Here is a 14,727-nt window from a genome sequence, read left to right on the forward strand (position 1 = left end):
AGTCTGTCAATCGTCCAACTGGCAGGATGAATCTCCGTTTTGTACATAAATTAAGTAATGCAAGTACAAGTGCTATAACCCACTTCCAAGTTATCTCTGGTGGACGATATGAAATGATGACCTATCATTAATAATTATACACTGCGTAAAGTGCAGAAAATTGTACACATAAGAGCAAGAATTCATTTAACATTACTTCAAACTAGAGAATGTTAGGGAAATACATTATTTGGGTATGACCAGATAATGTGCTGTAAACAGATACAAACAACATCTGAATTTTTTTGGTTATATATTTTTTTTCCCCACTTACCTATTACAAGATTGACCAACCCACTCTCACAGCAGTTTACAAGATGTAATCTATTGATTTTGTGTACATGGACATAAATTTTCGATTTTTTTCTGTGACACTCAGCACAACTTTCAAACAATTGTAATTGCATTTACAACCCAGTCTCACAGCAGTTTGTGAAATAGTCATGAAATTGAATGTATTGATTTACATTTTTTTTTTTTTTTTTTTTTATGGTGACAGTAAAATATCGAGTTGTAGTGACTCCAGCATTATTAATCGGTTTTTTGGTCCACCCTACACACCTCCTGGAGACCAATTGAAATACATTTGAGTGTCACAAAAAAATGGAAAATTTGTGTCCATGTTCACAAATCAATAAATTCAATTTTGTGACTATTTCACAAACTGCCATGAAACTGGGTTGGATTGACACAATTTACCACAGACGTCCTATCACTTCTTCTCAGAGTCATAACTTTGTTAGATTGAAACACACAGACATCGAACACACTATTACAATCATGAGAACTCACTCTTTACAGTGGTGGAATGTCCACAAATCTGTTTAGAAATAAGTTAGGGACTGTCTTAAAAACTTCTATAGATACTACATTATTTTGAATATTTCGTCAGCAGCTAAACTTACACATATACAGTATATATAAGGAGTATAAACAAATTAACACTAAAAATGAAGCTGTCCAGAACTTCCAGTGAAGGTGTATGAATCTAAATACAGATGTTTTTGTAAAATAATTAGCTACAGACACAGATATGCCATGGCTTCAGAAAGCATTATGACCCTTCACTTTTTGCATTCGTTATTGTGTTGTAGATTTAATTGGATAACATTTTTATAAATTTTTTACAAATGTATTAAAAATTCAAAAACTGCAATCTCTCATTTACAAAAGTATTCAGACCCTTTGCTGTGGTACTCCAAATTGTGATCAAGTGCATCCTGTTTGCTTTAGGGACTGTATCCACAGGCAGCTGTTTTTGCGCTGACAGCGCCCATAACCTTGTTTTCAGAACGCTTCTCTCAAGTGTTTATTGTTGCTAGGTTACAAAAACTAACTTGTTAGCTAACCAAAACTGTAGCTAACTGATTAGAAATATGATTGTAACAAAAGACTCTCAAAAGACATCCCTAAAGATGTGGAAACATCCCTCCAAACTCTTAATTTCTAGTATTGATCATGGTAGCCCTTCAGTTTTAGATCGTAAAAAACTTGGTTGTCATTGACAGTCAGGATCAGTTTTTCCTCCGCCATTGACATTGTTGAGAATTTTGATAACATAAGGCGGTGTTCCAAATGTTGAACTACTATCAACTGAAAGCACTGTGAGCGCTGTACGATGAGGTGGCTTTGCTCCAAGGATGTTGAGCGGTGTCAACACTGAACTTCATAGGATTTGTATAGAAAGTAGAGGCTGCTGGCGCAGAAACAGCCGCCCTTATTCATCCTTGAGATATGTCTAGAACTTGAGTGGAGTCCACATATAGCAAATTTAATTGATTAGACATTGTTTAAAAGGCACACACGTGTATATAAGGTCCCATAATTCACACTGCATGTCAGAACAAAAACCAAGCCATGAAATCCAAGGAACTCTCTGTAGACCTCCACAATAAACTTGTGGTGAGGTATAGATCTGGACAAGGGTATAAAACCATTTCTAAAGCTTTGTGTGTTCCCAGGAGCCTAGTGGCCTAAATAATCATGAAATGGAAGAAGTTTGGAAGCAGCAGGACTTTTCCTAGAGTTGGCCATCTGGCCAAACTGAGTAACTGAACGCTGGTCACTCTAACACAGCTTCAAAAGTCGTCTGCAGAGATGGGAAAACTGCCAGAAGGACGACCATCTCAACAGTACTCCATCAATCAGGCCTCTATGGTAGAGTGGCTACTTGGAAGCCCATTTGAGTAAAAGGCATATGACAGCCTGCTGTGAGTTTCCCAAACAGACCTCTGAGTGCGTGAGGAAAAAGATTCTCTAATCTGATTAAACAAAAATTTAACCCTTTGGGCAGAACTCCAAATCCTATGTCTGATGAACACCAGGCACTGCTCATCACCTTGCTAATACCATCTCTACAGTGAAGCATGGTGGTGGGAGACTCATGCTATGGGATGCTTCAGCAGCAGGGACAGGGAGACTGGTCAGAATTGAGAGGAGGATAATTGCAACCTGCTCAAGGCTGCATGCAACCTGAGATTGGTTTGGTGGTTAACCCATCAGCACAACAATGACCTAAAGCCCACAGTGAAGACAATGCTGGAGTGGCTTCAGGACAAGTCTCTTGACTGTCCATGAGCTGCCCCGCCAAAGCCCAGACTTAAAACCCACAGAATATCTTTCAGATTCAGTTTTTTATTTTTAATTAATTTGCAAAAAAATTCTAAAAACATGGTTTCACTATGTCATTATGGGCTATTGAGTGTATATTGATGGGAAAAAATGGCAATTTTATCCATTTACTATTAAACCATCAACACAATAAACTGGAATAAACATGAAGGGGTCTGAATACTTTCTGAAGCCACTGTAGATAGTAACTTTGCATGACACCCTTCTTCAAACTATTCCACTTAAATAGCCAGTCATAATAGATTTAAACTGTCTTCAGTTAAATTTGAAATGCACTTTTCTGTACTTTTGGTTAAACATATTGTAATATACATAAACATTCACACAGGGTATATCCGAGATTGCAGTGGTTAAAACAAGGGGAATGTGAAAATTAAGCACCACTATGCTAAGGTCAGAATGCTAACCAGTGTTTATACAGAAACACTCATGCATGATTTCTTGTTCATTAACTTTAATACTTGACTGCATCAAATCCGAAAAAGCATATCCAGTAAATTGTCAGGACAGATTGTTTACTCTCAGATAAGCAGAAATGTAAGTGGAATCAAAGAACAGATGGTGTTTGAACAAATGGATCATAAAGGATCCACAGATATTGTATACTGTATATGTATTATACATAGTTCACACTCAATAAGCAATGTGGACTTTCTTTCACAGTTCCTTCCAGTTAGCTAAGAGAGGAGACAGACATTGTTGGAAGCTGGACAAATATAATCTGATATATAAATAGCCTACCCAGGACACCCAGATACTCACACACCTCACACAAACACATACACACACAGGCTAGGGAACAAACATCACTTTGACTGTCTATCTTTACTCACTGAGACAGCTGTCAGTACAGCTCCTATATTTACCTGGTGTGTCATTCTAAAGAGGAGATTTAGGAAGGCAAACAAAAATTAGTCAGGAATACTCACAAAGTGGAGAGGATAGGAGGGAGTGAGGGGATTAATGAGGGATAGTCAGGCTTTGATAATGCTGACGTTTTGAGCCAGCGTGTGCTCCCTGAAAGCACTTTGTTTAGCCCTTATTGCCAGTCGCCATCTGTTATGATCTAGTTGCCAGATTGCCCAGAGCAACATCATCAATCCTCCTCTTTTGGCTTTTGATCTGTAAAACTAAAACGCAGCTCCTTCCTGACTCTGTACTCACCAAGTCAAAAGCAGATATCTGTTATGATGGATTGTGACTCTGGTGTAACCCTGAGGATTCTCTGTTGTCATGTTGTCATATTGGCCACTTCCCACTCCTCAAAGGGAGTAATGACCTCTACTTGCCTCAGTGCATCTCCACACATGGAGATGAGGACATATCAGCCGCACTGAGATTTAAGTGACAGATTTCACTGTGCATATACAACTGCAGTTGGTATCCTACTTTGATGTTGTGTTGCATATTAACAGTGCTGCAGCGTCTCTGTTGAGAAACAGGTCTTATGTACTGTGATGTTACCCTGAGACACCCACACTAACACACCACAGTGTACTCTGTGATCCCTGCATATTTATGTCTGAACTGTTCAAAGGTTGATTCTCTCTTTAACATTCATCTGGTGTTTCTCTTCTCTCTTCTCTTTGTTCATTCGCCTCTCACCTGTTTCTTCCTCCCTTCATTTCCTTCATCAAATTCAATCCACCTGTCCCTCTCACCTCTTTGTCCCTTCCTGCTGATACCACATCTCAATGTCTCTCGGCCAGGCCGGGCCAGTCTGCATGGAAAGTCCTCCCTGCGGATAGAGAATGTGCGTTCAGACGACCAGGGCTGGTATGAGTGTAAGGTGCTGTTGCTGGGACAGCAGTATGACACCTTCCACAACGGTACCTGGGTTCATCTAACCGTCAATGGTAAGGACCATCATCCTATATTATTCAAACTGTTCAATATAAATATCAGACTTATAAAATAGAAAGACAGTGGTGGAATAACAGATATATGTGTTGTACATGTGTGGACTGATATCTTCTTACACTGGTATGTTGACTTTTAGTACAAGTCATAGAGTATCAAGGCTTTGAAATGATACACTTGATTTATCAAATGTATTATGCAATATTTTAGTGTCTGATTCTATAGGCGTGAGGATGATAATGATGATTATTAGTATTATTACTATTAGTAGCAGTGACTAGTAAAGATTTATTAAGGGCCCTGTTCACCTTGAGATGCGCAAACATCCAGTGTAAACAAAAACACTTGCATGTGCACAAACAGTATTACAGATAACTGGGATTTTAAAGGTCAGGCTTTCACAATACCACTTCCTATTCACAAGAACATAAAATTATATAAACTTATAAAAACTACTGTAATAGTGTAGAAAAAGTTTGAAGCTGTAAAGCATTAGATGTTTTTGTTTGTTGTAAAGATGTGTCTCAGTGTGTGATGAAGGTTCAGATCAGACTATTACAGAGTTTTAATTTAATCAATTCAGTTATAGACATTAACTGAACAGGAAGAAGAATACTCACATACAGTATTATTCACACCTGGATTAGAAGTGTAATAGTAGTTATAATAGACATGAGTTAACTTATTTGAAGGGATAATGCAGAATTCTGAGAGATGAGTGTGCCCTCACAGACCCATGAGTCCTAGTGCAGCTGCACTGGCTTTATTTCTTCCACTCCTTAGTAGTACTGCTACACTACTTTCACAGTTTGGGCTGCAACCAACAAATACTGCTATTACCGATTAATCTGTTAATTATTTCTCCAGTATCCTAATTAACTGCTATAAGGGGTCCACTTGTAGTTTAAAGGTTAAGTAGCCGACAATAAATCACAACGTCCCTTGGTCGACTCCTTTGTTACACCTTTTTCTCCCTAAGTTCCTGTCATATCTCTATTGTCAACAATAAAGGCTTAAATTGGCCAAAAAATGCTTAAAAGTTTTCCTGCTATAAAATGTCAAAAAATATCGAAGATAATGCCTTTCCAAAACCCAAATATGTTAATATTACAGTGATATTAAACAGAAAAAAGCTGCAAAGCCTCACCTTTGAAAAGCTGGAACCAGCAATGGGATTGGGATTGCTTTGCTAAAATGACCAAAAATCAGCAGTTATCATAGCATTCGAATATAACTCTAAATTCTTTTTTTTTGGGCTTGAGGGTCAAGTTTTCATACAGTGGAGAGCTGGGCAGAGATACTGTCCAGTAAAAGGTTAATAGACAAAGGTTCAGTCCTCATAGTAAGAAGTCCAAAGTACCTTCGGACAAAGGACAAAGTTGTCCCTGAGGAAAACACTGAAGCCCTTACATGCTATGTCACTGATAGTGGCTCTGGAGAAGAGCACTATACAAACACCTGATTATAAAATAAGTACCCCACAGAAGTGTAAACACTCACAGGACTCTTTCACAGAAACAAATAAATCTTGCCATCACTTGGTACAGTAGCTCAAGCATTTATCAAGTCACTTAATCAGACAGTATATGATGACGGTTGTTGCTGTGGTAACAGACACACCACAGACCCCACCTCCTCCTCATGGTCACGGCATTTTAGATCAGTTTCATCAGAGTTGCCCTTGTTCTGTTTGACTTCGGCTTACCTCTCCTCTCTCTACCAGGATTGTTTAAAAGCCTCAGGCTTCCTCTTTTCTGTTTCTGTCTTCATGTCCATCACTCCTCCACTGTGCTTTACTGCCTTGTTGCCACGTTAAACATGAGCCGCAGCGCTTTTATCAGTTTATCATAACTGACTGAGTTGCTGGTTCTACAAAAATGTTGAGGTGAACTGAGGTCAGTGATGAGGTGAACTGAGGTCAGTGATGTGCCAGTGATGGGGTCAATATGAGTAAAAACTCTTAACAGTAAAAGTGAGAGCGAGTTTGGTTCAAAAATAGTGGCTAGAAGATGGTATGAATTGTGGAATTGCCGAGTGAAGACAGGGGAAGACTCAGCTTTACTGAGTGGTACACTGATTTTTTGCATGTACACAAGTAGATGGTGGGAGCTGGTTGGTGATCACTCAACAGTCAGGCTTTTTGAGGAGATGGGGCAGGAGGTGGCACGGGAGCACCCGGCTTGACAGCCACTGAGCTGAGCAATCACGTGATTCACTGTCAGGGAAGGTGAGGTTGGTGAAGCCAATGAGGCTTGCTTGGAGAAATAAACGTGAAAGGGGACCAGGGCTCTGGGGAGTCCCTGCTGCTTTACTGATTGTTGAGACATACAGATACAGCTCCACAGGAAAAAACTCCCACCTCTGCTCGTCGGGCAGGAAGAAGCAGTCCAGGCAGGATGTCCAGTCTTTGATGGCAGCAGTGGTGTGTTCTGCACCATGGAAGATGTACTGTTATAAGTTGGATGCGTGTCTGTAAGAGAATCATGCTGGAGGAACATGGACATATGTATGGACAGAATAACAGGGCCCATCAGTGTCTGTAGAAGTCATCTAGGATTTAGTCTTAAAAGAAAAGACCTTTGTAACTTTCTGTAAAAAAAAGTAATTTTAAGCCCTAAAAAAATGGAATACCTTGTATTCTTTCCAAGGAAGTTTCTGAGTAAGAGCTAAAATTAATCATTTTAATTGTGTCTTTCATTTAACTCCAAGATTTTGCTTTTAGTGTTTTGATGAATACAGGGCCAGCTCCTCTGTGGTTGACTGAGCATGTACATGCAGATTTTCTGATCATAGAATTCAGAAGATGAGTGGTCAAGCCTTCAAGGCCAAGCTTCATTAGGTGGTGAAGCTGTAGAGGCAAAAATCTCCTCTATGGTGAGGAAGTAAAGACAGCAATGAGTCAACTGCGATTCTAAGAATTTATTACAGAATATTAAATGAATTAAAATGAACAACCAGCAATAATCAGCAATGATCATCAAACAAAGACAGAGACGAGCTCTTCAGTACTATTTGGCCAAATAGGGTGCAGTCTTTCTCCACCACAGAGGTTTCAGAGACTGGACGCTGTCAATAGGAGAATTCTGTCTTTATACACAGTTGTGGTCACGTAGGCAATGCATAAGTTAGACAAACATTTCAATAATCAGCAAGTTCAGGCCTGCATCTGTTTGTTAGAATCAGTTCATACAGTTCATTCAAACAACCTTAGCTCAAAAGACAGAACCTTGGCCTCAGTTGACAGGACATGGCTCAACCGTTTACACAGGAAGGGGAAACACACACTAAAGGAAAAATGGAACATAATCAAATGAGAAATAAACATTTTCCCATCACAGAAGCCTGTGTGAAATACAGCTGAAATTGAAAAATTGAAATTTTGAAAAAAAATAAATCTTTTTGCTTACTTTTTTTTCTTCTTCATCTACAGTAGATGAATCACCCAAGCTTCACATCCACACATCCAAGTTTCTGTCAATATGGTGAATAATAAAGTACTGGCAGGCTGTACATATTTTGTAATCACAGTGAACCAGTAAGTACCATACAACATTGGTGTGGATCCTTCAGTGTTACAGCTGTGTCTCCCATCATGTCAATGAAACTTAAAGTAGCTCAGCTCTCATCATCTGGGCATTAGTGAGGCTGATACTTTAAGGAATTACAGTCACAGAATCTTTAAGGTTCAGGGCCCTGTTACATACTCATGCTGGATGAAGCTTCAACAGTGCAGTCCTTTATTTATAGTCCCCATTTTGCAATCCACCTCTTCTTATCATTGTCAAACATCAGTGGTTTTCAGTGGTTACTCGGAGCATTTTAGCTGTCAGCCTTGTTGGCACTGAAGAACTAAAGACGTAAGTGATGCATATAGATGCCGGGCAAGATGCATATAGACTGTGGGAGAGAATGCTATATCGCACTCATGCTTTTCCTCTACAAACTGACACCCCTGTTTCATTCCTGTGAACTTATATCACCCTGAAACTGCTTCCAGACAGAGTCTGAGTGGAGAGCAGGAAGACAGGATGTGTTTGTTAGAGTGATGTAAATATTGTGCAAGCCATTTGCTTGATGAATTGTGAAATTTTAGGTGAAAGAAATACAAGAGTTTAGAAAATGGATATACATGTATGGATAGATGGAGAGGATCACTTCATACAGTCCAGTGGGAAGTATCCCAGTTTCTAGCTTCTTGGGACATTACTGTCCACTTTTTTCCCCCTAAGATGATTTAGAGTCCCACTGTTACCCCATTCTCCCTCACAGTACAGGCTTCAGTCTATTATGAGGTGATGCCAAAGAAGCAAGGTTAATATCTCCCAGGGTTAGTCTTCAGCTGATCCCCCTAAAATAGCTTCAACACACCCTCCCGCTTGCCATCCCTGTATTCAGCAGCAGAACTCTGCAGTGCTTGCGTGCTGCACAACAGCCCCACTCTTTTTTTTTCTTCTCTCTTGGTAGCTTTGTTTCCCATTCTTCCCCCTTTTACCTCTGCCTCTCTATCTCTCCCTTACCCTTCCCTCATCTTTTTTCCCCTCTCTTATGAGCAGTTTGGCACTTGCAAACACACACACAGACACACACACACAGACACACACACAGACACACACACACACACACACACACACACACACACACACACACACACACACACACACACACACACACACACACACACACAACATACTTGTCTTGCATTGGTTGTGGGGATGCAAATCACAAATAAATGCCTGACCCCAATGCTTACCCTAACCCTAACCTAAACCTAATTCTAACCTGAACCCTAAACCTAAGTCTTAACCCTCAAACAGCCCTTTGAAGATATGAGGACTGGCCAAAATGTCCTCACAACAATGGTTTCAAATCAAAGTTGGTCCACACAACCATAGAAAGACATGTAGACACACACACATACACACCCGCTTTACCTCAGCACAGGTCTTTGAGGTCTTTGAGGAAAAGGGGATAAAAATGTCACATGCCCCCTCCCCAACATGGTCTAAAAACAGATTTACACATGACCACTGGCCAATGCTTATCCCACACAGGATTAACTGTATGGAGTGTCCAAACCAATAAGATAAAATACTGCATTAGAAAAACATCATCCTCTTAAAATCTAAAAAGCTTATAAACCTATTTCCCCAACTTTTCCCAACTATAAGAACATTTGACCTGTAGCATTATTTTGGACTTTTAGAGTACAATGAACCCAGTTAGACTAAGATATTATGGAACACCTGCACTTTTTGGTTTGGTATTTGTGTGGCCTGATTTTAATGGCTGGTGCTGACTTTGGTGACAGGGAGAGGTACTGTATGATGCTGTATCAGCGTAGTGAAACAGATGCTCCAGAAACAGTGCATTAGCCTATTTATTACTGCTATTTGATTTAAATAAGACTTTGAAGTAAGAATAGCTCTAACCACCAACATGTTACATTTTATGTATTGTTCTCTCTACATTTGTGCAATTGTATTATATATAAGTTTTGCACGCAGATCAACAGCTAGTCAAATGACATGTTATCATCATGAATTGTTATAATAATAATAAAGTCTGCAGTTGTAAATGTTAATAAGCAGTTTTTAAATTAATTTTGGTCCAAATGTCTTGCAGCTGTTTTCCAGAACACAGGTGGTCAAACAGTCCACTGGAGAGGTATTCGTAATGAATTACAGAGCTAGCTTTGAAGACAAAAAATGTCATGCTGGAGGAGGATTTTCTGCAACCTGGCAACCCAAAAGTTGTTCTTAATATTGGCTTTTAATGGATCTCTAAAGCGTTAGTAAACGGTTTATTAACCAGTAATAAAGTTTATAAACCCTTTATGAATTGTGGCTCATCAGTAAGTGGTACCATGACTTCTAAGCACATGGAATTTTATTCAGAAATGGGCCAAACCTGTGGGTCAAACTACAATAACTAACTAACTTGTTTAAGCCTCATGTTTTGCCTCATGTCTCTCCATCCACACCCCCCTTCAACTCTCTGCGCCCCCACTCAAAATTTTGAAACCTCTGCACTAAACTGAACAGGTGTGTTTGTGCTGGAGACCAGAGTGAAAGCTCTGTTTTGCTCTCAGTGTTTAGCTGGCAGGTAGGCAGGCAGGTATAGACAACAGGTTACTACACACAGGCAGCAGGCAAATGGGCAAACACAGAGAGACATAAACAGACGATCCGACAAGCTCTGGTGGTGATGGCAGGTTTATATACTTGCTGGGGTGATAAGGAAACTGGGAACGGGTGTGTGAGTGAGACTGCAAATAGAAAACACGTGAGCAGGTGGATATGGAGACAGGAAGAAAGTCCGGGGACATCTGGTGGGCGAATGGAGTACGACAGATGACTGTACTGGAGGGAACAAGAGAGCCCAGAGACAAATCATGACAGTAAGCCTGTAAAGACCCAACCAAAACTACTGTCCCCTCACAGTTTCTTATCAAGGAAACCCAAGTCAGTAGAAATGCACAGTATATGATTAAACAAACCACGTGGGTCACATCTTGTGTCTGGCATTATTAAACTGAGAGCAAAGCATGAGCAGCTTAGCAGAGCAGCAGCTGCAGCTCCAGTTTTCCTTGTGTGTCTACATAGGAGGCGTTCAGGAGCAGTACTGAGTTGTAGGTCATCCGCATTTCTGAAGCGCTCAGAGCCCGACACACAGTCACTGTGGTTACGTGCATAGCTTGCTGGTTATGCTGCTCCCTTCCATGTTTTTATGTGCTGTCAGTGGGGCTAGCTAAGTTTAGTAGCTCTGTCAAATTTTACTACATTGTCTGGATGACTCCTGCTGCTTTCATGTGTGGTAATGCTCTTTGGAAGATGCTTGAGCTCCTGAAAGGCCGTTCTTGACCAGGTACCGTCCCCCCTGGATAACACACGCAGGAAGCGAAAAAGCAACCTCTTTGACAAGTTAGCAGTTAGCCATTTTTTCCTGCTGAACCACTTCACTTTAAATCTGTGATTATTTTTTACCAGTGGTTTAGTTTAAAGCAGCCGGTGGGCACCAAGGAGTTAAGTCTCAATATTTTTTTTTTTCCAAAAGTTAGACTTTCAAATTTATGCTGCAGAGGATAATCAACTTTGCTCATGCTGACCACACTTGCTCTCCCCTTTCAAAGATATACTACGTTCTGCCAACTATACTGATTTCCAAAATATTAAGTTCTACGACGATGACTTTACTTGGCAAATAGGCAATCAAATTGTAGTGGGGCAACGGGCAGCCAGACCTGTTTGGTCTCAAACTTTTGTTGCCAAAAACTCTGGGCACGCTTACTGTTGTTTTACTATTTGGGGCTTTGACACTGTGAGCCTTGAGCTGTCCCCACATAGCGGCCTGTGGAGCCAAGCACAATCAAAAACCCATCCCTTTAAATTTACACTATAGCTTTCACAACATCTGTTTTGGCTTATTCTTTGTTTTTTTTAATTAAATTTAATGAACCACCAACAGAGCTTGTGAGTGCAGTGCCAGCTCTTTCAAGCTTTCTATCCCTTCTTGGGAAAAGCACAGAGGAGAACTATAAAAAATAGTACCTGCTCACAACTGCATTTCACATGAAAATAATGTAATTTTAGCAAAAGGTCAAGGTGAGCAAGTTTCAGTATCGAAACTTCTAGTGTGCTGTGGACAATAGTCTGAAATATTGTTGAGTATATGCTGGTTGTAGTTAATGGATTTAAATATGAAAAACCATCACCACTGAAAACAAGGAAAAAACACAGTTTAAACTATATCATAATATTACGATAAAAATAATCCCAGAAAATACTGTATCTACTGTATTCTCATGTGGTAATATATATTATAACATATCAATGTCATATCTCCTTTCTACAGTCCAATAACATTTTAAATAGTAATAACAAAGATATTGATATTTTCATATGCAATGTTGCATATCTTTAGATGTCAGACTTTCAAATCCCCAATCCTTCAGCAACTGCAGATAATCCAGAAATAAGATGCACTTTAGGTAGTGTAGCACAGAATGAAAAGTAATCAAAAGAGAACAGCTTAGAGTGGCCTAATACTCTTCTTCTGCCATGTCATAAGATGATCATGGTCATTGCTTCTGACCAGTGGAGCAGGAAGTCAGCTGGTAAGAGAATAATAGACATAAAGAACCCGGGGTTTTTTTTTAGACACAATGCCATTTTGACTGGCACGCAGCTGGGAAGCAGGGAATTACAACACATTCGCTGTTTTCTTACTTTCACTCTAAATATTAAATGAATTAATAGAGATAAATGCAAGAAGCTGCATGGTTGGAGCACTTTAATTGTTACAGTCTCTGTGGTGTGGCAAAGCGTGTGGTGTAGAATTAGCACTATGGCCTGGCTTATGGCTGCAGATGGAATGACATGTTAGCAATTGAGAGGCTACAGGATTACACATGTAAGCAGATCAGCTTCAGTCCTAAAGTGATTAGACTGAGAATATCAAAACAGGAATTATGACTGAACAAAATCTGTATTGAATCACTGACAATATCGGCATGTGTGTGGATAGAACCTTAGTTGCTTGGGGTTAAATGGGGGTGGGGAAGTTAGAAAACACAGTTTAAGCAGGTTTTGGTAGGAAGATGTGCCAATTGTCTTGTATGATCATCCCTCCCCATAATCCAGACAGCCACTGACCTAAAGCGGATTTTGAAAATGGTTTTACAAAATGCAGCATGCCTGGCACATAACTCTCTATCTTCATACTCGATAAAAGTGTAATAGCCCTGAAAGGCAAGGTAAAAAACATTTTTTGCAATTTATTTTGTTCAGATGGATTAGTGATCAGATATTAAGGCATATTAATTAATCAGCCTTTACCATATATATTTAATTTGAGGTCGGATCATAACTTGAGAATCACATAAACAACTTTGCAACTCCAACTTCAAGGAAGTCACGTCTTTGAAAAAGGACAACAACAAGTTCTCCTCTTTATTTAAACAATGCTTTTGCTGCAGAAAATGTCAAACCTGTCTTTCTCTTTGGGAGATAGGGACAGATGTGCCTGTACATAGGGGTTTAAGATTGCAAACAGTCTTTCAAGATTGCAAGTGTCTGTTAAGCATATAAATGCTTGATCGTGTTGTGTCGGTCTTCGTGCACTTACAGCATCAGCAGTAAAATCCATTCATGTTTGTTCTTCAGCTCTTCCTCCTGTTGTGACAAGCACTTTTACTTTCTGTATTTTTACACATCTAAAATTGTGAGATGTTTTCAACCAACCACATAGCAAAGGCAAAGCCGGGTAAAGGTTTATGCACATGCAGTACTGAGTATTCTCTTGGTAACTTGTTTGATTGGCCAGTCTCTCGGTATTATGTACACTTGGCTGGTCCCTTAAAGGAGGAATGAGAAGATTTTATTCTACTGAGTAAGAACATACCTTTAAAGATTTAAATGTCTTCTCCTAGAAATAGTACTTTAATACTTCATGAAATAATTTAGATGTTTCACTGGCTTTATTTATTTATCTGTATTTCTTGGTTTGCTGGATACACTTCAGTTGACAGTACAGCGTAGTCTCAATCCACTTCTCTAAATTGCTCTCCTCAGTGAAATTCATTTCTCCACTTCATTATTACATGTGAAGGGTGAAGATTTGACATTTTGGGGTTTATCATCAGAACAGTGCAGACTTCTCTATGATCAGAAAACAGGCCATGATTGTTGACTTAGAAGTTTGGTGAAAATGGCAAGAAAGAAGTGTTTTCAGCTTTTTGTTGATAGAAATAGCTTTTAAAGGGTGATATCCCAGAGCCCCATTATATGATATTATTATGATATTAAATACCATGGCCTATAAGAATATAATACACATCTGTTCAAAAAATGATTCTATAAATAATGGAATACTGAAAGATCATAATCTCTATAATAAGACAGTCAGTCAGGTCAGTTGCTACCATTACAATTTAAAACCTGATGAATTTTATGAACGCTCTCTGCAAACACACATCACCACTCTCTTGTCCCCTTTTGAGAAAAAGATACTGTGCTAAGAATACTGTATGTATTTGGGAGACAGTACATGAAAATGCAGTGAAAACCTATTAATGGAAATGTGATGAACTTCAAGGAAGAAAGTTTTTTCCCACACTGCCGTGCATGTTAATCGGGTACCAAACTTAGGACAGTTGATAAGTCAGCTCTCTCACAGTCTCATTTTCCTTCACAGTTTCCT

General features: G+C 39.4%; 1 protein-coding gene across 1 annotated transcript in view; it reads left to right on the forward strand.

Moving 5' to 3' along the window:
- The window catches only part of LOC120802689 (protein turtle homolog B-like), a 144,672-nt gene that overhangs the window by 58,344 nt on the left and 71,601 nt on the right, over positions 1-14,727 (forward strand). Inside the window, exon 3 of the mRNA XM_040150765.1 lies at positions 4,380-4,526. Within this exon, the coding sequence (XP_040006699.1) occupies positions 4,380-4,526 (147 nt within the window). The remainder of the gene's footprint in view (positions 1-4,379; positions 4,527-14,727) is intronic.

This window comes from Xiphias gladius, chromosome 17, assembly GCF_016859285.1.
Source record: "Xiphias gladius isolate SHS-SW01 ecotype Sanya breed wild chromosome 17, ASM1685928v1, whole genome shotgun sequence".
NCBI lineage: Eukaryota > Metazoa > Chordata > Actinopteri > Istiophoriformes > Xiphiidae > Xiphias > Xiphias gladius.